At 37.0% G+C, this 26,854-nt stretch overlaps 1 protein-coding gene across 8 annotated transcripts in view; it reads right to left on the bottom strand.

Annotated features, from left to right (window-relative positions):
- The window catches only part of LOC487079 (homeobox protein Mohawk), a 101,961-nt gene that overhangs the window by 28,515 nt on the left and 46,592 nt on the right, over positions 1–26,854 (bottom strand). For 2 of the 8 annotated variants that reach the window (XM_038588991.1, XM_038588993.1), the window contains one exon: positions 6,930–7,278. The exons of 2 other annotated variants lie outside the window; for them this stretch is intronic. In XM_038588991.1, the coding sequence (XP_038444919.1) occupies positions 7,184–7,278 (95 nt within the window). In that variant the 3' untranslated portion in view covers positions 6,930–7,183. Of the gene's footprint in view, positions 1–6,927; positions 7,279–18,816; positions 21,835–26,854 lie in introns of those variants that run through there. 4 more of the 8 variants (XR_005386809.1, XM_038588988.1, XM_038588989.1 and 1 more) reach the window with 4 other exon arrangements.

The following is a 26,854-nucleotide window of genomic DNA, read 5'->3' as shown; positions in this document are numbered from 1 at the left end:
AAGTTAAATTTATCTCTAAGACTACATATAGTTCCTTACTTTTATGAAAGTAGCATAAAGCTGTAATTGTCAGTTATTTAGGATGGAGATCTTAGACTTTCCTCCGTATTATCATAAATTCTATACTTAGAGATTAGAGGGAGAATGCATGTACGTGGACCTGGGCCTTTACTGCAGGATCAGGTACCCATTCAACAAGTACATGTTGATGCCATCTTGGTGTCATGTCCTCTCGTACCAGGGCTATAGAGATAAATACAACAAAATCCCCCTACTGAAGTTGTTAAAGTTCTGCAAGAAAGGAAAGACAATAAACTATATAATAGAAGATACTGGGTAACGTTAATAGATCTCTTTTAGGGCATTCAAAACACAGGAGAGGTACCCAACCAATACCTTTCTTTAGTAATATTTTAAGACTACCTTACAGAGTAGCATTTTATATTTATATTATTAAATTTTTTTTTAATTTTTATTTATGTATGATAGTCACAGAGAGAGAGAGAGAGAGAGGCAGAGACACAGGCAGAGGGAGAAGCAGGCTCCATGCACCGGGAGCCTGATGTGGGATTCGATCCTGGGTCTCCAGGATCGCACCCTGGGCCAAAGGCAGGCGCCAAACCGCTGCGCCACCCAGGGATCCCATATTTATATTATTAAACTCAGTACATTGTTCTCAGTTATATATATAGATTGAGGAAAGTAATATGTAAAATGTTTAACATGTAACATGTTTTGGAAGAGCATTTGTATGGATGTGTCTTTATAGGGAGACAAGGTGAGTGGAGCTATTATTAAAATAGTGTGGAAATACTTATATATGTGAAGAGTCTAAAAAACCAAAACCAAGTGTATAGATACAGAGCACACAGCTTGGTGGTTGCTGGGACGAAATAAGTGAAGGAAGTCAGAAGATACAAACTTCCAGTTATAAAGCAATGGGGACATAATGTGCATAATAATACTGTTGCATATTTTCAACTAAGTCTTGAAAGTTCTCATAGCAAGAAAAATAATTTTGTAACTGTTTGGAGATCATTTTGCAGTATATATAGATAAGAATGTTGAACACCTGACACTACTAGAATGTTGTATGTCTGTTATACCTCAATGGAAAAAATAGGAGACCTACCTGGGAAAAATGATTTAGCTTTTCTGTCTTGCATCTTATCCTTAATTCCACTCACTCCTGTACCTTTGTGCTATGCTGCTTTGTTTTGGTTTTGTTTCCTTTGGTTTTTAAGGTGAAAAGCAACCTTGAAAGCTCTAACCTGTTTTTTCAGAATCAACTAGGGTGTCAGAATCACCTATAGAATTCTTACAACTTCAACATATGCCTGGGCCTCCCCAGGTTCATTAGAGTGGAGCCCAGGTATCTGTTTTGTTTTGGTTTGTTTTTAGCTTTATAGATAATTCTGATAAGCTTTCTGCTGAAAACTGATACTCAAACCTTTTAATAGAAAAATTCTGGCCTTTAAAGATGTTGCCTGTTCAAGGGTCTCCTAGATATTAAGCAGGATCACCTGGTTTCCATACTACTCTTCAGTGATCTTCTTTGACAGAACTTCAAAAGAAATTTATCTTAGAGTAAACAAACTTACTAAAACTAAGAGTTAAGGATATTTAGTTTTTGTTACTTTATTTCTTTATGGTAATATGTATAGTTTTCTTTTCTGGGGTGTTTCCTTTTTTGGATTAAAGGGCAGCACTCAAGAGTTTTTTAAGCTGTGCTTATTTTAAAAATGTGTGGATAGATTGAGCAGCATCAGAATACGTTAAAAAACAGAAGAAAGCCACAATAAAAGTAACAAAAGAGTAAGGATCATTTCAGAGGTATGTAAGCACTAATTTGATGGTTCATGCAGAAAGTAAAAATGCAGAACTTGTTTTCATTTTAAACATTAATCAGGAATGCCCCTAAGCTGACCCTTAAGGAGTATGATCTGGAGAAAACTGTCATCATAAATGTAAGAACTGACAGGTTTACTAGTAATTCCCAGCTTCTGTGGGGACATGAAGATTAATAAATGTTTAGTTCTTAGAATTGGAAATGAGGATTTGCAGTTACTAGGTAGCAGTGTAATATTCAGATGCAGTATTCCTGCAACTTTTATACGTCATATAATAGTCTTAATTTGGGAGATATATATATATATATACACACAAACTTGAAAATCTTCAAGAAATAGGTGTGTATGGAAAATTAAAGATTTTTAGCAAATCTTCATATTTAGGCCAGTATTGTAAGCATATGCATGAACATCTTGATTAGTTGTTTTAATATTTTTATCCAGAGGTCCTCTGTTCCTCTTTTTTTCTTTCTTTAAAGTTATTATATTAGTAATATTCCATGGTATGAAAGTACAGTGTTCATCTTTCTGTTGGTGAACATTTAGTTTGTTTCTAGTTTTGTGCTAAAATAGAAACAAGCATTGTATTATTATAAAAATTGTAAAGCCATTCCAGTTTCTTCTGGGAAATGTCTTTATTTCATCTTTTGTTCATTTTTCTTTCGTGTAGTTTGTCTTTTCTGATTATAGGAGTTCCTTAGAATACTTATCTGTGCTTTGAATGTAATTGGTTTGCTTTTTGTAGTTTTCTGCATCTAGATGTCAAAGATACCTTCTTGTTTTCATCTTCTAGTTCTAAAGACACATAACAGAAGTTTAATCGACCTTATATTGGTTTTCTTTCAATTGTGAGTTTTTATACTGGCAAGACACATTTCACTAGCTGTGTTCTTTTTTTTTTCATGAACTTCATGGCCGTACTAGCCCTTACCTTTTTCAAATAAGTTAATAGAATCAACTTCTCAAATACTGCCAAAAATGCTTTTGGAGTTTTGATTGCGATTGCATTGACTCTATATATGTAATTTGCAATTATAGCTTTCAGATAATGACCATTTTCCGTGCATGTTTTATTTATTTATTTATTTTTGGTCTATTTAAAATACTGAATATATGTATTGTGGATGGGTTGCTATTAAAAAAGCATCATTTCTAGTGCTAATAAGTTTTAAATGTGACAAATAGATATATTTATAGAAGGAAAGTATGTAATCTGGAAACTCAATTGTTAAGTATGAAAGTTCAAAGTTGGAGTTTCATTCTTCTGATCTGTAGCCTATATTGGAGGTGCTCGCCATGGTGTTAAATCCTGATTTGTTTTCTGGTCATTGTCATGTTTTGGAGGGCTCTTACTGTGGTCATAAACATTTTCACCTTAAATTAAGTCCAGGAGAATTGTATTGTACCTTTATCTTAATAGAAGCTTATTTGAACGTGTAGTTAATACATAACTGTGTTTGAAACAGCATTACCAGTAAACAGAACATGAGACTTTTAGAATCAGACATGAATATAGCAGAATCACTGCTTTACCAAGTTTTGTGATTTCAAGCAAGTTACATAATCTTTCTTGTTTAGTTTTCTCACCTGTGAAATTGGGATATAAAAATACTTAACCCTATTATTCTAAGTAGGTAGATCTTTACTGAGCCCCCTCCCTGTGTCACCTTGGGAAGATGGAATGAAATTACTTGAGTTGGGTGTTTGGCACATGAAAGTTGCTCTTTCGATGTTGGTTCTAGTTTTCTCCAAGTAGTTTTTTTTTGGTGTTTGGCACATGAAAGTTGCTCTTTCGATGTTGGTTCTAGTTTTCTCCAAGTAGTTTTTTTTCAGCCTTGTTATCTCCTTTTTACTTAGAGTCTGCACCAGGAGACAAATCTGTATCACATTCTTGCACAACTCCTTCCACATCCTCTGCCTCTGGACTGAATCCCACATCTGCACCTCCAACATCTGCGTCAGCAATCCCTGTTTCTCCTGTTCCACAGTCACCGATACCTCCATTACTTCAGGACCCCAACCTTCTCAGACAGCTGCTTCCTGCTTTGCAAGCCACGCTGCAACTTAATAATTCTAATGTGGACATATCCAAAATAAATGAAGGTAAATTGGTAACAGTTTTATTATTATTATTTGCTTCGTGTCGTTAGTAAATTCCCCAATTTAGGAGTGGTCTTTTGTTTCATTTTGAAATTCACATTTGAGCGTCATTCTTTGAAATTCATATCATAACCTCATGGTTGTTGAAAACCTTTGGTATTGTAATTAAGTTAGTAGTACTTGGATTTTTCCTGTATATTTTTCTTTTTTTTTTTTTCTCTGTATATTTTTCAAGACTTGCTGTGTACGGTATTTACCGGAGATAAAGCTATTCTGTCTGCTTAATGTGTATAATAAATGTCTTTTTTTTTTTAATTAAAGAGCATTTCTAAAAACTGATATAAAAACACTTAAATTCTAGCATATTGTTAATTCCAACTTTGCTTTTCAGTATGCTGTTTAGCTAGCAACATCAAAGAAGTCTGAATAAAAGTGGATATAGTTTTAATTGACAAGCTATTCAAATTCAAACAGTCTTAAGAGCATTTTAAAATTTTCTGTTTAGAATAGTCCATTTCAGTATGTGTACATTGTTACATAATATATTTAACAGTAGTGCTAAATGGTTAAGTTCTTCCTTTATCTTAAAAATGGAGCTATTTCACGCTAGTTGGTCAATAATTTTGTTCTTACTGTACTTTCTTGCATTTTGATTTTATTCTCTTAAGATAACTGTGCCATTCTATTTGATAGGTACATGTTTTACTAGGGAAAGTAGGACTTTAAGCAGTTTGAAGAGATGATAGCATAAGAAAATGTCAATAATAAAGGATCTTGTGCTTTGAAAATAAATGATGTTCCTAAATTACCTAGCTTCTTTTATTTAATGTCTGTTCTTTAAAAGATTGTTGGAGTGGGTATTAATGTAGGGTTTTATTTTATTTTATTTTTAAAGATTTTATTTATTTACTCATGAGAGGCACAGAGAGAAAGAGAGGCAAAGACACAGGCAGATGGAGAAGCAGGCTCCATGCAGGGAGCCTGACATGGGACTCGATCCCGGGTCTCCAGGATCATGCCCTGGGCTGAAGGCAGGCACTAAACCGCTGAGCCACCTGGGCTGCCCTAATGTAGGGTTTTAATGGTCACCTTGTTTAGTAAAGCATTCACATGAAATAACTACCCTTTATCTTTTTAATTTCAGGTAACCTACAAAAGCCCTTTAGCTATTAATGAATAGATTTCTGGTATAATCAGAATTTCCAGGGAACACTCTTTACTGTTTTTAAAAAGTCTCCGGAGTTTCTTAAATTGAACACAAATTTTAATGCAAAGGAAAACTACTGTTTTCCTTTACAAAAAAAAAACCATTAAATTTCTTCTACCTCTGATCATTTCCTATCTCTGGACCCATTTTATTACCATCTTACAGATTTTTATTTTGAGAGTTCTAGTTTGAAACACTGCAGTTTCTTTGGGGTTTTTTTAGTTTTCAAGTTGTTACTAATACCATACTGTGCCACTATGTTTTTATTTTAATTTAAGATATGTGTTTAGTTCTTACAGCAGCTGTGACACAAGCCTCATTGCAGTCTATAATTCATAAGTTTCTTACTGCTGGACCATCTGCTTTCAACATAACTTCTTTGATTTCTCAAGCTGCTCAGCTCTCTACACAAGGTATTCATTTTCTTAGGTATTGTGAGAATTGTATATTAATTTGGAGCAGGGGGTTCATGGTAAAACTTTTTGGTTTCTGAAGAGACTAGCTATAACAATTTGATGTTTGTTTTACAGGATCCTGTAATTTGTTTTTAATTTTATTTATTTATTTATTTGAGAGAATGTACATGAGGGCGGGGAGAAACAGACTTTCTGCTGAGCAGGGAGCCCAATGTGGGGCTCAATCCTGGGACCCTGAGACCATGACCTGAGCAGAAGGCAGATGCCCAATCTATTGAGCCACTCAAACACCCCTGATGTTTGATGATTTTTTTTTCTAACACTAGTATATACAGTATTTTTTTTTCCAGATGAGGCAAACATTGACATTTATCTTCCAGTATTGCCATTAAATCTGTAATACATATTTAATTCAGACTTTAAGTTGTCAATGTACTCTAAAGCTGAGTGTAAACTGATATAAAGCTGAGTGTAAACTGATAGGTCCTCAATTTTTATGAAACATTGAATATATTTTAAGTGTTGGTTTGGTTCACATTTGATGTTTAATGATTTTTGACTGACCACAGGATACAGAAATGCTCAAGTCCTGTCTTAAATTACCTATTTCTCTTCTCCATGAAACATCCAATGGAAAGAGGCATATATAGGAACAAAGAAGAAATGAATTGGTCACTTTGACTTGTCCCCCTGCCCCAATTCTGAAAACTAATAAACTGAGCAGAAACACTTATTCTGAAATTGAAATATAATAGTGCAAAGACTTAACTCTCTGGTTATCCTCATGAGGCAGGAGATAAAGGGGTATAACCAGGCCTAAATATAGAATAAGAAAGAACAAATAAGAATGGTGAGGATGCCTTCCATGTGAGAATAGTTCAGGCTTACCTTCTTGCTTCAGCCTAAAAAAACAGGTTGGAGGAGGCATACATTGGATGTGCTTCTCTAATTCACAGCTCGTTTTTAGTCCGTGACTCCAGTGAGTATTTCAGATTCTGACTTTAAACAGTTAAGTGTTCTGTCTGGTGTTCAGGGGGCATGTAGAGGGATGGAAAGACCTCTACATATATATTACGGAAGTTTTGGTTTATTTGGAATTAATTAATTGCTTTACTTTTTCACAGCTCAGCCATCTAATCAGTCTCCAATGTCTTTAACTTCTGATGCATCATCCCCAAGATCGTATGTGTCTCCAAGAATAAGCACACCTCAGACTAACACAGTCCCTATCAAACCTTTGATTAGTACTCCTCCTGTTTCATCACAGCCAAAGGTATGTTGCTTTTGAGGGAAATTTGGAAAAGAAAGCACGAAAGCACTCACTTCTGGAAAAACAAGTTTAATGTTTTAGACTCTCTATTGTAGGAAAAGCCCTCTTTGAGAACGTGTAGTAGTGGTGGAGTGAATGATGGGTCAGCTTAGATGCAGGTTAGTCTCAGTAAATTGAGGACTCTAGAGGGAGTTGCATCTATGCTACTTTTAAACATTTTTTTAATTAAAAATTATATTTATTTATTTACAGAGAGGGCATGGGGGGGGAGGGCAGAGGGAGAAGCAGACCCCTTGCTGAGCTGGGAGCTCACTGGCGGCTTGATCCTAGTACCGGGAAGTCAGACACATAACTGACTGAGCCACCTAGGCACCCCCATCATATGTGTTACTTTTATACGCTGATTGTTTTCTCTTACTGGCTGAGATTTGTGACCTGGAGGAAGAGTGGGATAAAGAAGGATAAAATAATTGTCTTAATATTTGTAGAGTTTTTTAACTTTTTAAAAGATATAACCTGTTTTCCAGTGGCTTTCCTCCCATACTTTTATTTTAGAAATGAATCCATTTCTGTGCTAAGAGCTTAATAGTATTATATTTAACTTCACATCATGAGAATCAACTACTATTTGCTTCATTTAATAGATAAGAGAATTAAGCCTTCAGTTAAATCCAGTTTTTGTGGTGGAATCAGAATTTAAGGCCTAGGTCTTTCTGAACACAGAATCCATTTTACTAAGCTTATACTACCTGTGTTTCTCCAAGCAAAAGTTTGCATGAATGGCTCCTCAGAGACAGTTAGAAAATTGCTGGTCTCTTCTTATTGGAATATAAACCAGACCTTAACAACACTGCCTTCAGATTTTATACTATATCATTTGAGTCTTGCCCAAATTTTTTTTTTTTAAGATTTTATTTATTCGTGAGAGACACAGAGAAAGGCAGAAACACAGGCAGAGGGACAAGCAGGCTCCATGCAGGGAGCCCGATGTGGGACTTGATCCCAGTACTCTGGGATCACACCCTAGGTGGAAGGCAGACGCTTACCTGCTGAGCTACCCAGGTATCCCTTACCCAAAATTTCTTAAGCAAATCTTAGTCATACTCATTCTTTGCTTTGTAGTCCTATTACCAGCAAAACATTAAAAGATTTGGAAGTTGGTATATGCACAAATTGCAGTTTTTTTTCTTAATGGTAAATTTAAGAAATTCTTTTTAGTTAAAAAGTAGGCTATTTCAATCCTTTATGCTGAAGATTTTTTTTTTTAAGAAGGAACTTTTTTTTTTTAAGAATTTATTTATTTATTCATGAGAGACACAGAGAGAGAGAGAGAGAGAGGCAGGCAGAGAGAGAAGCAGGATCCATGTAGGGAGCCCGACGTGGGACTCGATCCTGGGACTCCAGAACCAGGCCCTGGGCCAAAGGCAGGTGCCAAACTGCTGAGCCACCCAGGAATCCCCTGAAGATTTTTTTTTTTTAAGATTTTATTTTATTTTATTTTATTTTAATTTTTTATTTATTTATGATAGTCACACAGAGAGAGAGGCAGAGACGTAGGCAGAGGGAGAAGCAGGCTCCATGCACCAGGAGCCCGACGTGGGATTCGATCCGGGGTCTCCAGGATCACGCCCTGGGCCAAAGGCAGGCGCTAAACCACTGCGCCACCCAGGGATCCCTAAGATTTTATTTTTAAGCAGTCTCTACGCTTATCGTGGGGCTCGAACTCACAACCCTGAGATCCAAGAGTTGAATGCTCTACCTACTAAGCCAACCAGGGGTCTTGCCAAAATTTTATATTGAAATAAAGTTAAGGCTTAAAGCTTTAGGCTTTTTCACAGAAGCCTAAAAATAAAAACGTATTGAAAGATAACTTGAAATTGATGCTAGGACAGCTTTTAGGTCTTCCTTAGCTTATCCCTTCCCTATTTAAGTCATTTATCTAAACTCATTTTAGGGTCAGTCTGGATTGATACATTTAACTCAAAATTTAAAAAGAAATTAGTCTATTCTGCAATTTCATACTGTTTGCACTTTGTGAGAGAAGGAAAAAATTGTTTCAACAAAGGAGATCTTCTTAGAGCTTAAAACTCGTCAGGGTGTAGTATCTTAGGAGTACAATAAATAATGACTAAAAGTGATTGTAAAGTTTTACAATCAGTTATAAGATTAGCATTTCAAATCCCTTATGTATATGGGCATCAAAATTTTTTTTTAATTTTATTTATGATAGTCATACAGAGAGAGAGAGAGAGAGGCAGAGACATAGGCAGAGGGAGAAGCAGGCTCCATGCACCGGGAGCCTGACGCGGGATTCGATCCCGGGTCTCCAGGATCACGCCCTGGGCCAAAGGCAGGCGCCAAACCGCTGCGCCACCCAGGGATCCCCATCAAATTTTTTTTTAAGTGGGAATTCAGTATTAAGTAGACCTTATAAAAATGCTTATAAAAATGATTTTTATGTAGCCAGGCTATCCAGATTTGTTTGGGGGAATATTAAAAAAAAAAAAAAAAAAGGAAGAAAGAAGAAAAAAACAAAACTATTATTGGAGGATGTGACTTAATCACAAATGGCTGTCTGCCTTCGTGCCTTAATTCGGGGCTTGTGTTTAAAAGTACTTGTTTTCTTTTTCTGTGGCATGTAAGTATGTGTAGTGTACATATCCTCACTGACAATCATGGTCCTCTTGTTCCACCTCTGTAGGGTAACATGTCTTTGAAGACCACTCCAGTGTTGACTCATTCACTGGTAGACCAATCTATACGCTCTGCATATGTGGTTTAAATTTGAGCAGCTGTATTTGTATGATATAGTAACATTAATTTTTACTGATATAAAAATAACTGAATCAGAGGAGCTATCTTAGTGTATTAGAAAGAAAACTGGGCTCAACATTAGAGAACTAGTTTGTGTTCTTCTGCTTTACAAAAAGTAATCTTAAAGTCTTCTGGGCCATTTTATGAAGAAATTCTATGTTAGTCTCAAAATGAACGTGGCTCTTCTAACTGTGAACTTTGGGAACTTAATCTGACTGCAATTCTTGAAGTCTCTAGATTTTTCAGAGTTTAAGACTATCCAACTAGATTTGGAGGGGTGTGTGGATTTGGGGACCTGGATGACCATGATTTACACAATTAAATATGTCTATATCACTAATAATTATGAAACAATTAGGGGACAGCTCATGTTATCTTAAAAATTACTAAAGAATAGAAATAAGAGACTTCACATTGATAGTACTTTTGGTTTTATGTACTTTCCATGGTATTTATGTATATAATAGAAGCCTGTCTCACCAGATTTTGACATTTCAGGTTAGTACTCCAGTAGTTAAGCAAGGACCGGTTTCACAATCGGCCACACAGCAGCCTGTAACTGCTGACAAACAGCAAGGTCATGAACCTGTCTCTCCTCGAAGTCTTCAGCGCTCAAAGTAAGTTCATGTGTGTTGAAACATTTTTTCATTAATGTTGCATGCTGCATTGTTTGAATATTATAAAAATATATGTATAATAGAACTTGATCTTGTAAGAATCCATGGTTAGCCTAAGTTTTATGTATTATAAGATTTACAAAGGCAAATCTTACTCCAAGTAGGTTGTTGTCTCTAGTAATGAAGCCAGCTTATTTTTTGAAGAAAGTCATTCTTCAGATTTTACTTAATAGAATATGATAGGAGTAACAATATGTCATACTTGTACAAAGAGGGCACCTGATTTTATAATACTTGTTGGAAATGACATCATTTTTTAACCTCCTCATAGCAGTTTTAGATATGAGTGTATTGCTGAATCCAAAAATGGGAAATACTATTTCTCAACTGGTATGTGTCAGGTTTTCCTAAGAGCTTCAATTTTGACCCCTGTGTGGAGTGCTTGTCAGATAGGGCTGTATTGTGTTACATGTTTCTTTGTTAATTAACAAATACAACTTTAAATGATTTTCATTTGATTGATTTTCCTATTTTGATTTCTTGCTATGAGGTAGCAAAATAATTCAACTATTGTTTTTATTGTTGTTTTCTAAACAAGCATTTCAGAACTTTTACATCCAAATGAGAGTTGTTCCCTTCAAAATAATCACCTTGGGAAGCTGTCTACTTACTCCAGCAATGTTGCCATTGCTCAGAACATTTTTGGGAAATACTTCTTTTAAATTGTCTTTAGAGGCTGCAGTATTATTTTAAATATCCTCAGTGATGAAAACTCTTCATCCTTTGGGAGATTTAGTTTTTGGAAATAACTGAAATTCATTCAGAGCCAAGTCTGGTGAAGCAGGTAGGAAATCAACTTGGGTGATTAAAGTTTTGGTTCTTACCACCATATCCCCAAACCCTAGCCAAACCATACAGTTTTAAAAGAAGATAACTTATCTCAGAGTGTTATTTTGGGTCTTATTTTGCCACTAAACTCATTTGTTGCTGTCCAATAAAATGCCTGTATTTTGCTTCACATTATCTACCCTCTGATTCAGTATTTTGTTCTGACACTAAACAAAGGCAATAGATTTTTTTCCCCCTCTTTATCTACATGTACTTAAGATGCAATACTCAGTTGTGCCTTATATCTACAACTGTTAAAATATGACCATTTCTTAGTTACATTCTGAGTAGTGTTTCTGGTATACAAAATCACAGGTTCTGCTGTCAAATTTGAAGAGCACTATTAGTTTAAATTTAACTGACATTAGTGTTCTTAGAAGGGCCCTTTTTCCTCCCAAAAGTGTGTTTAAGGAGTACATGATATATAACTACACTTTGGATTTTAAATTCTAAGTATTTGATGTTAAAATAACAGATTTTTCTTAGGAATTTGGATATCTTTAATTTAATAGAAGATATTGACAATTTTTAGGTATCTCCTTTTAAAAATATACTATACATTCAATTCTTTTTTCTCTTCCAGTAGCCAGAGAAGTCCATCGCCTGGTCCAAATCATACTTCTAGTAGTAATGCATCAAACGCAACAGTTGTACCACAGAATTCATCTGCCCGACCTACATGTTCATTAACACCTACGCTAGCAGCACACTTCAATGAAAATCTCATAAAACATGTTCAAGGATGGCCTGCAGATCATGCAGAGAAGCAAGTATGTTACATGATTCATAGCAGATGTTTTACCTTTGGATGAATGACAAAATATAATTTCTTCTAGAAAATCTAATCTAGATCACTGAATTTAAGCTACATTTAAAGTAATGTCTAATTAGATTGTCTATAGTCAGTGCATTAAATTAAATATTTGGTAAGCACTTATTTTAGGGCATTTATGAGATAACTTTTTATGGTTTCACATAAAATATTTTAATATACTCAGCATTTAGCACTGTGCTGAGTGCTTTATTTTCTCCACTTCTCAAAACTGTTAAGCAGTGCAGATGAGTTCTCCCATTTTACCATTGAAGACCCTTAAGACCAAATAAATTATATACCAAAGTCACCCAGTTAGAATAGTTATGAGGCTTAAAGCCAGGATGCTACTCAGCCAGCTGCTCTGATAGTTTTAGAACTTGTTCATACTATTACTCTTCTATCTCTCCACTAGACTAGCAAGTAGAAGTTAGAAAACAGTTTTGCTTTGGAATGAGGGACCTTTGGACATTCCAATTAACTGCCATTGGCTTCTCCCTTTTAGCAGCTTACTGACTGTCTGAAATTTTCTCTAAGTTCACAGAGGTAATATTGCATATCTTATGACATCAGAATACAGTGAAGTCCCTTTTAACATTGTTACACCTGAACTTTACTCTGGCTGACTCAGCATCTTATTAACCACGAATCATGAGCTCTTCTATCCTTAGTGCTATGCAATACTAAAATTGGAAATACTATATCCTCCAGAAGTTGAAGGGGGAAATCTTGGAAAAATACCTTCTTTCCACCATTAGACAGTTTTTTAAAGAAAATCCTTTTTCTCCTTTAGATTCACTATCATTTTTGTGGATTTAAAGGCGGATTGTTCTGTAATCTTGGTACAAAGTTGTCAGAAATTTAATGTTTTGGGGTTTTTGTTTTTTTTTTTTGTACGTGATTGTGGCATGTATGTGATCTTTATTTCTTTAATTATAGGCATCAAGATTGCGAGAAGAAGCCCATAATATGGGAAGTGTTCACATGTCAGAAATTTGTACTGAATTAAAAAATTTAAGATCTTTAGTCCGAGTATGTGAAATTCAAGCAACTTTGTGAGAGCAAAGGTAAGTTTTTCACTGACAAAGTTTTTGTCTTAGTATATCTTAAATCAGACTGAAGAATATAAATCAAATTTCATTTCTGAAATTTAAAGTTCTCTTTGATAGAACGTGTTCCATAACACTGTAACTGCATTTTTAAAAAACGATTGATTTAAGAGAGAGAGTGAGTGAGGTGGGTGGGGGGGAGCAGAGGCAGAGAATCTTTAAGCAGACTCCCTACTAAATGTGGAGCCTGATAACACGTCTTGATCTCTAGACCCATAATAAGATCATGACCTGAGCCAAAACAAAGAGTTGAACTCTCAACCAACTGAGCCACCCAGGTGCCCCACACTATGATTACACTTTGTAATTTAATAATAATCCTGGTGAATGGTAATGGCATCTAGATTTTAGTTCTCTAACCCATGGTAGATGCTTCATTAGACTTTTGTCTTCTAACTCTGTAAAGTACAATAGTATTTAAATAGTGAAATGTTATAACACTGTTAACATATAATGTTAACTAAATGTTAACAACAACTGTTAACACAGTTGACAGCAACTAATTATAAAGGGTCTCCTCTTCAATTGAGGGTAGTATTTGGTTGCTGGCCATACTTGTTTCAGTTGAAATTTCAAATCACTGTAAACATTGTCTTTGGATATTTCCAAGATCCCTTGGAAATTTAATTGTCTAGCAAGTATATCTGTTTCTGAGGTGTTTTCACTTAAACTCTTCTTGTCTCTCAGTTTTTAATCTAGTATCCTACTCAAGCAAGGATATCTACATCCAAGTAAATAGGACAGATATTTTTTACATGTGTCTTATAAAATCAAGGACAAATTTTTAAGGGCCTCTCACATCCTATCTTTATAAGTCACTGGGTCACAAGTAGAGTTAGTCTTAACATGAATCTACAAATATTTAGTAAATACCAAGTTGGCATTTATAGTAAAAATTGAAAACTGTTTTTGTCTAATCCTTTATTAAATTCTCTGGAGTTGTATTTTGAATATCAACTGGGATTTGTTTATGATTGCTCTGAAAGTACTTCAAACATACATAAAACTTGACTACATTTTGGCTTAATAAGACAGGTGATTTGACTTTTAGGAAATTATTTGCTGCCCCAACTATTGACAACAGTATACACTGATTACCAAGCTATAAATACTATATAATTATGCCTATTTCACTGGTACAGGCAGTAAATATCATACTCCATAGAAAAGAAGGGTCAGAAGTTCATGGAAGGTTTATGAAGTTCATGGAAACCTAGTTAGCCGTGGAGTTTATTTTATTTTTTGTTTTAAATATGCTTGTTAATTGGAATTTGACTCAGCTTTCTTTATGAGCCTATGTTTATATTGAGAATTTGTTCTTCAAAATGATTAGCCTCTTGCACCTAGTTTATTCTAGGCTTATTCTGTTGTGGCCTAGAAAACATATTTGGCTCAGGTTGTGATCCCGTGGTACTGGGATCAAGTCCCACATCAGGCTCCCTGCAGGGAACCTACTTCTCCCTCTGCCTATGTCTCTGCTTCTGTATGTCTCATGAATAAAGAAATAAAATAAAATATGTGTCTCATATTTAATATGTGCTGCCTTTTGTGTGTATCTGTGGTGATACAGTAAATGACATTTTTAAAAATCAGTCTTTATAGTCAAATTAATTGAGAAATTGTTAGAAAACCAGGAGACATTCTAACTTTTGTCATCCTAGTGTTTCATGCATTCACTGGTCATTTTGTCTTAACTCTAGACTAACACATTTATTTATTTTTAAATATTTATTTATTTGAGATGGGGAGGGGCAGAGGGAGAGAGAATTTAGAGCAGACTCCCTGCTGAGCACAGAGCCTGCCATGGGGTTTGATCTCAGGACCGGACCTTAAGATCATGACCTGAGCCAAAAGCAAGAGTTGGGACACCCAACTGACTCAGCCACTCAGGTGCCCCTAGACCAATCCATTTTTAATTTCTTAGTTTTAACTGTAGTTATTCATTTTATCTTTTTTTAAACATTTTTAAAAGATTTTTTATTTATTTAAAAAAAATTATTTATTCATGAGAGAGAGCAGCAGAGACAAAGGCAGAGGGAGAAGCAGACTCCATGCAGGGAGCCTGACGTGGGACTCGATCCCGGTCTCCAGGATCAGGCCCTGGGCTGAAGGCAGAGTTAAACTGCTGAGTTAAAACTAGACCTGCCCTACGACCAGCAATTGCACTGTTGGGGATTTACCCCAAAGATACAGATGCAGTGAAACGCCGGGACACCTGCACCCCGATGTTTCTAGCAGCAATGTCCACAATAGCCAAACTGTGGAAGGAGCCTCGGTGTCCATCGAAAGATGAATGGATAAAGAAGATGTGGTCTATGTATGGAATATTACTCAGCCATTAGAAACGACAAATATCCACCTTTTGCTTCGACGTGGATGGAATTGGAGGGTATTATGCTGAGTGAAATAAGTCAATCAGAGAAGGACAAACATTATATGGTGTCTCATTCATTTGGGGAATATAAAAATAGTGAAAAGGAATGAAGGGGAAAGAAGAGAAAATGAATGGGGAAATATCAGAGAGGGTGATAGAACATGAGAGACTCCTAACTCTGGGAAATGAACAAGGGGTGGTGGAATGGGAGGTGGGCGGGAGTTGGGGTGACTGGGTGACGGGCACTGAGGGGGGCACGTGATGGGATGAGCACTGGGTGTTATGCTGTGTGTTGGCAAATTGAACTCCAATAAAAAGAAATTTTTTTAATTTTTTAAAAAATTAAATAAATAATATAAAAATCATGTACTATGTATTTCCCTAAATTAAAGTGGAGTGAGTCAGAGCTCCAGGCGCTTGACAACTGCATCCCCTCACACTGTGTCAGTTTTGGGGCCATCATTGGAGACAGCCATGGTTCAGTGTGTTTCTGATCGCAGAGGTCCATGAGTCCCCAGGACACCAGATCAATTTTTGGAATTATTTACATACTTAGAACAATTGAGATAAAGAATAAGACTCTGGTGAACCAGGCAGATGGAAAACCTCTCTGAAGGTGACAAAAAGCCAACAGCTCTAAATCTACAGGAGCTTACCCCAAATGGACACAGCGATTCCCTGGGGCTCCCTGCTCCTACCTCCACAGTCTCTATCTTTATCTCCCCCATACTAGATCCAGGCGGGGTCACACACATATACATAAAGATTGGTTGGTTCCACAGTGACTCTACACTTCTTTCCTTTGAAGAATAGCATATGCTGCATGTCTCTAATAAGAAAGTAATACAGGTTCACTGCAGAAAATCTGGGAAAAAGTATAAGAGAGAAAGTAAAGGAAATTTAGGGAAAACTAATATAACATTTGGTTCTATGGCTTTCCAAACAGGTTTATATGTTTTTTAAAATGGGGTCATGCTGTACGTTTGCTTTTTCACTAAATTTCTACGTTTGCCTTACACCTTGTTAATAAATGATAATAATCTGCCATTTGGTCTTCCCTGATGTGAAAATGCTTTTTGCCTGTGAAATATAAACAGATTGAAAGAATTCAAAATCCAGCTTCATCCAGTTTAAACTTGAATATTGAGAGACTCAAATGTTATGAGAAGGGGTTATCTTTAGAATAAGAATTACTAACTAACATTCATTGGATGCTTATTCTTATGTTAGGCATGATGCCAGGAACTCTAAAATGTTATCTGGTTAGATGCTTACAATAACCCTGTAAAATAGAATCATGGCCCTTATTTTCAAATGACACAGTAGCATAGAGGGGTCCAGAAACTCGCAAAGGACTCAGTTTGGCATTGGGGGTGGTGAGTCTTAGTGCCATGTCAGCCAAACTAAAGGTCATGTTTTTAACTACTGCATTCAATTATTCAAGTGGTCTCTATCGATAAAGTCATTTCTATACACTAACAATGAGACTGAAGAAAAAGAAATTAAGGAGTCAATCCCATTTACAATTGCACCCAAAAGCATAAGATACCTAGGAAAAAACCTAACCAAAGAGGTAAAGGATCTATACCATAAAAACTATAGAACACTTCTGAAAGAAATAGAGGAAGACACAAAGAGATGGAAAAATATTCCATGCTCATGGATTGGCAGAATTAATATTGTGAAAATGTCAATGTTACCCAGGGCAATTTACACGTTTAATGCAATCCCTATCAAAATACCATGGACTTTCTTCAGAGAGTTAGAGCAAATTATTTTAAATTTGTGTGGAATCAGAAAAGACCCCGAATAGCCAGGGGAATTTTAAAAAAGAAAACCATATCGGGGGCATCACAATGCCAGATTTCAGGTTGTACTACAAAGCTGTGGTCATCAAGACAGTGTGGTACTGGCACAAAAACAGACACATAGATCAATGGAACAGAATAGAGAATCCAGAAGTGGACCCTCAACTTTATGGTCAACTAATATTCGATAAAGGAGGAAAGACTATCCACTGGAAGAAAGACAGTCTCTTCAATAAATGGTGCCAGGAAAATTGGACATCCACATGCAGAAGAATGAAACTAGACCACTCTCTTGCACCAGACACAAAGATAAACTCAAAATGGGTGAAAGATCTAAATGTGAGACAAGATTCCATAAAAATCCTAGAGGAGAACACAGGCAACACCCCTTTTGAAGTCGGCCACAGTAACTTCTTGCAAGATACACCCACAAAGGCAAAAGAAACAAAAGCAAAAATGAACTATTGGGACTTTATCAAGATAGGAAGCTTCTGCACAGCAAAGGATACAGTCAACAAAACTCAAAGACAACCTACAGAATGGGAGAAGATATTTGCAAATGACGTATCAGATAAAGGGCTAGTTTCCAAGATCTATAAAGAACTTATTAAACTCAACACCAAAGAAACGAACAATCCAATCATGAAATGGGCAAAAGACATGAACAGAAATCTCACAGAGGAAGACACAGACATGGCCAACACGCACATGAGAAAATGTTCCGCATCACTTGCCATCAGGGAAATACAAATCAAAACCACAATGAGATACCACCTCACACCAGTGAGAATGGGGAAAATTAACAAGGCAGGAAACCACAAAGGTTCGAGAGGATGTGGAGAAAGGGGAACCCTCTTACACTGTGGGTAGGAATGTGAACTGGTGCAGCCACCCTGGAAAACTGTGTGGAGGTTCCTCAAAGGGTTAAAAATAGACCTGCCCTACGACCCAGCAATTGCACTGTTGGGGATTTACCCCAAAGATACAGATGCAATGAAATGCCAGGACACCTGCACCCCGATGTTTCTAGCAGCAATGTCCACAATAGCCAAACTGTGGAAGGAGCCTCGGTGTCCATCGAAAGATGAATGGATAAAGAAGATGTGGTCTATGTATACAATGGAATATTACTCAGCCATTAGAAATGACAAATACCCACCATTTGCTTCAACGTGGATGGAACTGGAGGGTATTATGCTGAGTGAAGTAAGTCAATCAGAGAAGGACAAACATTATATGTTCTCATTCATTTGGGGAATATAAATAATAGTGAAAGGGAATATAAGGGAAGGGAGAAGAAGTGTGTGGGAAATGTCAGAAAGGGAGACAGAACATAAAGACTCCTAACTCTGGGAAACGAACTAGGGGTGGTGGAAGGGGAGGAGGGCGGGGGATGGGGGTGAATGGGTGATGGGCACTGAGGGGGGCACTTGACGGGATGAGCACTGGGTGTTATTTTGTATGTTGGCAAATTGAACACCAATAAAAAATACATTTATTATAAAAAAAATAAAGTCACTTTTGGAGACCATGACAAGGACAAGGCTTAACATGCTGTTTACTAGAAACCCTACTGAATGACAACCTATTAATCTATTAAGAATCTTTTTTTTTCTTTTTGTTAGTATTTTAGACCACAGAGATGCAAAGAGACTTTGTTTCCAGCTTATGATTTAATCTGTAAAGTAAAAAAGTCTATCCAAATCACAGAATAGGGACTCTAAGCTCTCTTGAGCTCTCTCCCATGCTTTAATTAGATTGACATTTTAATAGATGTGATATCCTTCTAATCACTCTTCTATTGCCCAGAGTGAATTACTGCTAAATAACTCCTAGACAGCTGTGGCTACATCACTTTTAGAAGAAATTTTTGTGGTTAGCCTCTCTTTGGGGTAGTCAGAGCTTCTGAATGAGTAATGATAAATCATTCTAAGTGATGTTTGCCTCAGCAGGAAGGAAAAAAATACCCAACAACCTGCAACACGTATCTGTTGATGACTGAACTGCTTCTTCCAGATCCACTATGACCAGAAGTGAGTTCTACTTCAAAACTTTAGCATGACAGGAAGAGATTGCAATTGAGCTTGGCGAGTATCAAGGACACTGCTTGCAGAAGAGTTATTGAAGACTGAGTTTCGACAGCCTTGAGACGAGGGAGTTGTGCAAGCTTTCTGAATAGTGAGAATTATAAAATGAAACCCACCTCATCTTCATGGATAGAGTTACAATTTTTTCCCTTTTGCAATATACTAGCTAAATTATTTATCCTGAGGCCTTAAAGAACGAGTGGCTTCCAAAGTCATTTCAGAGTTTGAAGAAAAATCTTTTCCAAAAATTAAGCCAGTGTTTCCTCCAGCCATGACTTCCACCATCTGGCCATAGATTCTTTTCCTTCCTGCTACCTCTCATGTGGGCTGGCCCCTCACTATGGCTAATGATGCCCAGATGTCCTGGATCCACAGGGTCCCCACCTTCAGCTGCCTGTCAATGCATCATCTCCTCTAACTCCTGCCAGGAAATAAAAATTAGAAACCACATCCCTCTCTTCTGGACCAATAGCAAAGAGCTCCCTGGTCAGGGTAGGGTAAGTTGACATCTCAAAGCTTTCAGGGTAGGTTATATTTCCATTAAGAACAACAGAATATCTTTATTTTTCCAGCAGTACCCATGAAGGCACAGACCCCAGCAGTCTGTGTGCAAACCTGTGAAACCGTTGCTTGGCTCCTTATCAGTTAGGGAGTCTAGCCTTGATGGCTTTCCTTGCTATGCAGAGCATAAGAACTTGAGACTAATGGCTCCTTGTTAATTCCAAGTGGTACCTTTGTTATTGTAAAATGCACAGGTATTCTGACGCATCAATCTAGGCTGGAGGACTAAAGGTGAAGGAAGTGGGACTTATAATTTGAAAGGAACTTTTCAAATAAGCAGAGTACCACCCATCTGTCATGCCTTAACTTCACTTTCAATCTTTTTCACTAAATATTCTTGATGCTAAATTGTTCTGCGTAATCCCAATCTACCAAGATTGCTCCTCTGTGATCTCAAAGGTTCCACCTTTCCAAAGTCTAAGACTTTCACTTTGAAACTTCACTTTGAAAATGAGAATGCTGTCTATGGGGAGGAAATTGTTGGTGAGTGACCAGAAAGGGGGTTTGGAAATGTTAAATATTCTCATTTCTGTCCTTAGTTCATTGTTATTAACTACAAGGCTGGTCTAGTGTGAGGCGCAGAGACAGTTTAGTGCAGTGGTTGGAGCCCAGACCCTGGAACCAGACAGCAGGAGTTGGACTCTTGCTCTACTACTTACTATCTCAGCTGGCCAGCCGCTTGACTTCCTTGTGCTTCAGCTTTCTCACCTATAATGGGTCTAATAGCACAAGACTCATAAACTTCTTTTGAGGACCATATGATTGAATATTTTCTAAAACAGAAGAGAGCTTGAGCACTTACACCAAGCACTATATAAATCCTCATAAAATTAAAAAAAATTAACCTCCTCTCACTTTACTTTTTACATCTAGAATATGGGGTTGAATGTAGTCACCCGTAAAAGAGTATTGTTCAGAGATTTAATAAGAAAACCATTATGTAAGAACAAAATATTTTAACTCTGGGCAAAGTCCATCAGCTCAGATTAATGGATTAAGTGTGCAGAATCTATCATCGTCAAGGACAAAATGATGCTACTTTGTGCCAAACTATCACAACATGCCAAGACCAAGAGGACTGGAGCCACATGAAAGAAGAGCTGCAAACTTGAAGTGTCTAATGGATGTCGTTACTTCATTTTCGCAAGGGGAATATTGGAGATGTTACCCAAAATGTTTCATCCATGAAAGCTACGTTTCCAGCCAAAGTCTCAGAAAATGACTTCCTAACTATGCATGAATAACTCCCTGTGTGTTGCAAGGAGCATTAATTGTTTATAAAAGCACTCCATTTACATTCCAGTTGGGCTACTAGTTTTGAAAACTGGATGGACTTACCAATTCTTAGCTAACCCTTAATTCTGGCCCAAAGTTGACATTGATATTCATCCTCTAAGTTCTTCAGTAGCACAAGAACTCTTTTTCCCGAGATCAATGATATAGCTGCCACACTGCAGTTCTAGAAGGTTGACTTGTCAAATGAATGTGTAGCTGCATAGTGTTAGGTTGTGAAGTATTAATAGGTCTATCTTCAATAAAAAGAAATGGAAAAATATGCATTTGTAATGATCTAGAAACTGGCTGGAGAGTCTGGCTCCATCCATGTATTTTCTTTTTCTTTTTTTTTTCCATCTATGTATTTTCAAGCTCTTCAGTATCTCTGAGAAACCATCAAAAAGTATTTTTCCTTTGATATATGAACTGTAGTGTATCTTTGAATTGGCTCACATTTTTGCCATGCTTTTCAAATTCCTCAAATTACCATCTCCAGAAATGGCACTAGAGACTAGGAGACCTTGCTGTTAAACCTGTCTGACTGCATTAACAGCAGAAATGACACAATAAAAGAGATGACGTTCACAAACTTCTTGGATCTTTCCGAGGAGTAGCAAATGACAGCTTCTCTACTCACAGTTCATCTGCTGTATTTATTAATAGAAAAGAAACATATTTTAGACACAAGATGAACAGGATTACTAGTCCTTCTACTTTTCAAATACATTTCAACGTTAATACATTTAAAATGTTAAAACTGTACTTGGCATGTCAGTGTTCTATGTTCACACATTTCTACATTTAAAGGTTCTGCGATTTTCTGCTTTTCATTTCAGAAACAGTCATTTAAAGTCTAAAGTGGAGTAGGGATGGGCTTTGAAATGAAGATTGGGAAGATTTTTGCTGATGGTATTGAAGGGCATGAGAATTTTAAGAAGGAACTAGGCATAAAAGGAAGATAAAATCCTTCTGGTGCCTTGGCTGTGGCTAGAGGTTCAAGAGCACTAGTCTAAAGGTCTTCTGATGTCCCATTTCGATGAAATCCCACCACCACCACGACCACCCCTCCACCTCTGCCATTTAAATCTTGCCAGAGGTATCCACTCTAAATTTCGTCCAGAAATCTACATCCCAACACATTTATTAAATTCCAAAAACATACAGATCCTAATCCACTATTATCACCTAAATTTAGAATACAAGAGATTTATAGGGAAAAAATGGGAAAAATTGCTGCATGGTAATAAGTTGATCTGTTTGAAGGGAAAACAAAAACATTTTATAGATCAAAAAACCATCTTTTTGTATCATAATTTTTTGAAGCACAAGATATGTCCTGGGACCATAGGAAAACAGCCGACTCACCAGGCATGCAGCCTTGGGCAAGCTATGCACACTGCGTCTAAGTGTCTTTCCCTACAGAATGGGGACAGCAGTAACCCTACTTCCCTGGGTGGCTGTGAGGGTTAAATGAGGTAGTGAGTACTGAACTCTTGGAACAATTCCTGGTCCATAGTAAAGGCTATGGCATCATGATTCCTGAAGTGAAGAAGCAATGCTGTCACCCTTCACCAGCCACAGGAGCTGCTCCAAGTTCCACGGAGGTGCTAGCCCTATATGTGCTTTCTGCTATCACACCCTAGCCTCTAACCTGTCTTCTTGAATGCTGTAGAGAGGAGAATAATTCACACAGGGAACCTCTCCAAAGGGCAGGCTCCTGGATCCCGTCTCTGAGACTGTGACTCCATAGGTCATAGAGATGCCAGAAATGTGCCTTTGAATGAGTTCCCCAGGTGCTCTAATATATGGCTGCCTGGGGAGAAAAACTGCTGCAGAGCATCACAATATGTGCTGCCGAAGTGAGCACTGCTGCAGAGCATTAGAAGTGGTTGTGTTTGGTGCAGGAATTTCTGGGTTTCACTCAAGTGTAGCAGCAAATGTACAATTTCTTCAGTTTTTCTCAAAAATCATTATGGATTCTTAATGTTCCAACAAAGATCAAATAACAGGGCTGTATTTAACAAACTAAGTTCTTGATTCTATCTTCATGTGAATAGAAGATATAACACTATTGTTGGAAAATATTTTTCAGAAATGGGTGCTCCAGCTTCAGAGATAGTTTTCATTGCCTATTTTTACTGAAATATGAATATAATGCCACTAAAAATGCCTTTTTTGGGGGAGAGATAAAACATTTCACTTTACTTGCATTGCTTTTCCCCAGTTATTACAATTTTTAATATACTATGACATATAATTCAGGGATAGTCATTACAAATACAAACTAGAGAAAAAAGAAACCCAAGATTTTTGCTGTAATATATTACAGAATACTTCAGAATAATCAAATCATCCTCTTTCTTCTAATTGGAACAGTGATGGTAACAATATACTGTTATAAGATCTGTGTTTTCTGTTTTGAAAATAAACATGTTGGCCCAACTGTATATTGCTGTGGTGGTGGGACCTTTTATTTTTGTAACCCTTGTATTTTTTTATCTTTCCTTTGGGAAAATAGGGTGACAGATAGTAATCCACATGGGATGATTAAAAACTAATTATTCAACGTAACATAGATTTTTTTCTTTCTAGGGTAGGATAATATGCTTTTAAAAACTAAAGTAAACTTAGTTTCTGCTGCTCTTAGTAGAATGTTTTATTCACGGCTGCCTCAAAAAGAACAGAGCATTGTTTTATTATACATCAACATAGTGATGAGGTTTTACAAACAGTTTTTGGTCGTTTTTAATGTTATTTTTATAACAGCCCTGAGACATAACTAGAGCTATATGATCTCTAAAGAGGAACAAGGTTAAGGGTACAGAGGGCGCCTGGGTGACTGAGTTGGTTAAGCATCTGCTTTCAGCCCAGATCCTGATCCCAGGGTCCTGGGATCGAGTTCTGTATTAGGCTCCCTGCTCTGTGGGAAGCCTGCTTCTCTCTCTCCTTCTGCCTGCCACTCCCCTTGCTTGTGCTCTCTGTCCAATAAATAAATAAAATCTTAAAAGAAAAAAGGATATAAGGTACAGAACCACTCTGCAAAAAGCGGGCTACCACCAAGGCCAAAATCACTGAAATTGAATGCAGTGGAAATGATGTTGAATGTAGCTGTGAAGTAGGATTGAGAGAGTCCTGTCCAGGCCTGTGGGTGGCTTTGCTCTTGAACAAAGGCAAAATGTCAGAGCATCTTCTTGGACCAAAGGACCAAGAACCAAAGTGCAAATGGTGGTCACCTCAAAGCCACCTAATGGTTGATGGGCAGGCTGAGAACAGAGAATGGCCCAGGTGTCTGTGGAAGGGTGAGCTGAGAATGTTCCTTTCCAGAGCATGTAGACCCATCCTGTGCTGAGACCCAACTGCCAATGGCCTACCAAAATTATATATAGTGAATAAAAAGGGTCACTAAAATAATAAAGTTCCATACCACAGCCTTAAGAAATGTAATATTCAGGAAAGGTACTTCTGTGAGCTTCACAAGATATTAAAAATATAGAACTTAATCATGGAAACAAAGAAATGATAAAGAGAAAGCAAGCACCCATATACATCAAAAAACAAAACAAAACACAACACCAGATCTCAATGACCACCAGGGAAGAAGGAGAACAAATATAATATACAGAAAAATTCTTGCAAAGCCATTTCATGAAAATTTAAGTACAAAAGAATGGCACATTTTCATGATTTAAATATATTTAAATGCAAACAGCTGCCATACATATTGTCTTATAAATGTTATGTGCTGTGGTTTGTAAATAAGGCACCTTAAAAATAAAAAGAAAATATTTATTTTATCATTAAATATTATTTAGAGAAAAGAACAATGAAACTAAAACTTTCTCAAGGCTAAAAGTAGTCCTCTGCCATTCCTTATATTTTCTACCTTTTACCATAATTTTGAGACTTTAGAAAGAAATGTAGCATTTTAACAATCAATAACATAAATCAATTTTAAACAAAAGAGAGAAAGGGAGGGAAAGGCAGGGGGCTGTGCAAAAAGAAAAAGAAAGCAAAAGTTACATTTCCAGAACAAACTAGATCCACTTACCCACATTTTTGTTTCTGGTGATGGAATACTCTATATACATTCTCAAAATGATTTAAAAATTAAAATTTCCAATTCTAAATTCTCTTCAGACATCCAGAATTAGATGGTGAATGAGCAACGAGAAACAGTCATTATTGCCTTGAATCAAAATGATATAAAAGAGTCTGGCTTTCCGGTGGTCATCAAGACAGTGTGGTACTGGCACAAAAACAGACACATAGATCAATGGAACAGAATAGAGAATCCAGAAGTGGACCCTCAACTTTATGGTCAACTAATATTCGATAAAGGAGGAAAGACTATCCACTGGAAGAAAGACAGTCTCTTCAATAAATGGTGCCAGGAAAATTGGACATCCACATGCAGAAGAATGAAACTAGACCACTCTCTTGCACCAGACACAAAGATAAACTCAAAATGGGTGAAAGATCTAAATGTGAGACAAGATTCCATAAAAATCCTAGAGGAGAACACAGGCAACACCCCTTTTGAAGTCGGCCACAGTAACTTCTTGCAAGATACACCCACAAAGGCAAAAGAAACAAAAGCAAAAATGAACTATTGGGACTTTATCAAGATAGGAAGCTTCTGCACAGCAAAGGATACAGTCAACAAAACTCAAAGACAACCTACAGAATGGGAGAAGATATTTGCAAATGACGTATCAGATAAAGGGCTAGTTTCCAAGATCTATAAAGAACTTATTAAACTCAACACCAAAGAAACAAACAATCCAATCATGAAATGGGCAAAAGACATGAACAGAAATCTCACAGAGGAAGACATAGACATGGCCAACACGCACATGAGAAAATGCTCTGCATCACTTGCCATCAGGGAAATACAAATCAAAACCGCAATGAGATACCACCTCACACCAGTGAGAATGGGGAAAATTAACAAGGCAGGAAACCACAAAGGTTCGAGAGGATGTGGAGAAAGGGGAACCCTCTTACACTGTTGGTGGGAATGTGAATTGGTGCAGCCACTCTGGAAAACTGTGTGGAGGTTCCTCAAAGGGTTAAAAATAGACCTGCCCTACGACCCAGCAATTGCACTGTTGGGGATTTACCCCAAAGATACAGATGCAATGAAATGCCAGGACACCTGCACCCCGATGTTTCTAGCAGCAATGTCCACAATAGCCAAACTGTGGAAGGAGCCTCGGTGTCCATCGAAAGATGAATGGATAAAGAAGATGTGGTTTATGTATACAATGGAATATTACTCAGCCATTAGAAATGACAAATACCCACCATTTGCTTCAACGTGGATGGAACTGGAGGGTATTATGCTGAGTGAAGTAAGTCAATCAGAGAAGGACAAACATTATATGTTCTCATTCATTTGGGGAATATAAACAATAGTGAAAGGGAATATAAGGGAAGGGAGAAGAAGTGTGTGGGAGATGTCAGAAAGGGAGACAGAACATAAAGACTCCTAACTCTGGGAAATGAACTAGGGGTGGTGGAAGCGGAGGAGGGCGGGGGGTGGGGGTGAATGGGTGACGGGCAATGAGGGGGGCACTTGACGGGATGAGCACTGGGTGTTATTCTGTATGTTGGCAAATTGAACACCAATAAAAAATAAATTTATTATTAAAAAAAGAGTCTGGCTTT

This window comes from Canis lupus, unplaced genomic scaffold (assembly GCF_011100685.1).
Source record: "Canis lupus familiaris isolate Mischka breed German Shepherd unplaced genomic scaffold, alternate assembly UU_Cfam_GSD_1.0 chrUn_S1545H1733, whole genome shotgun sequence".
Classification (NCBI taxonomy): Eukaryota; Metazoa; Chordata; class Mammalia; order Carnivora; family Canidae; genus Canis; species Canis lupus.
This window is presented reverse-complemented; position numbering and strand designations above follow the sequence as displayed.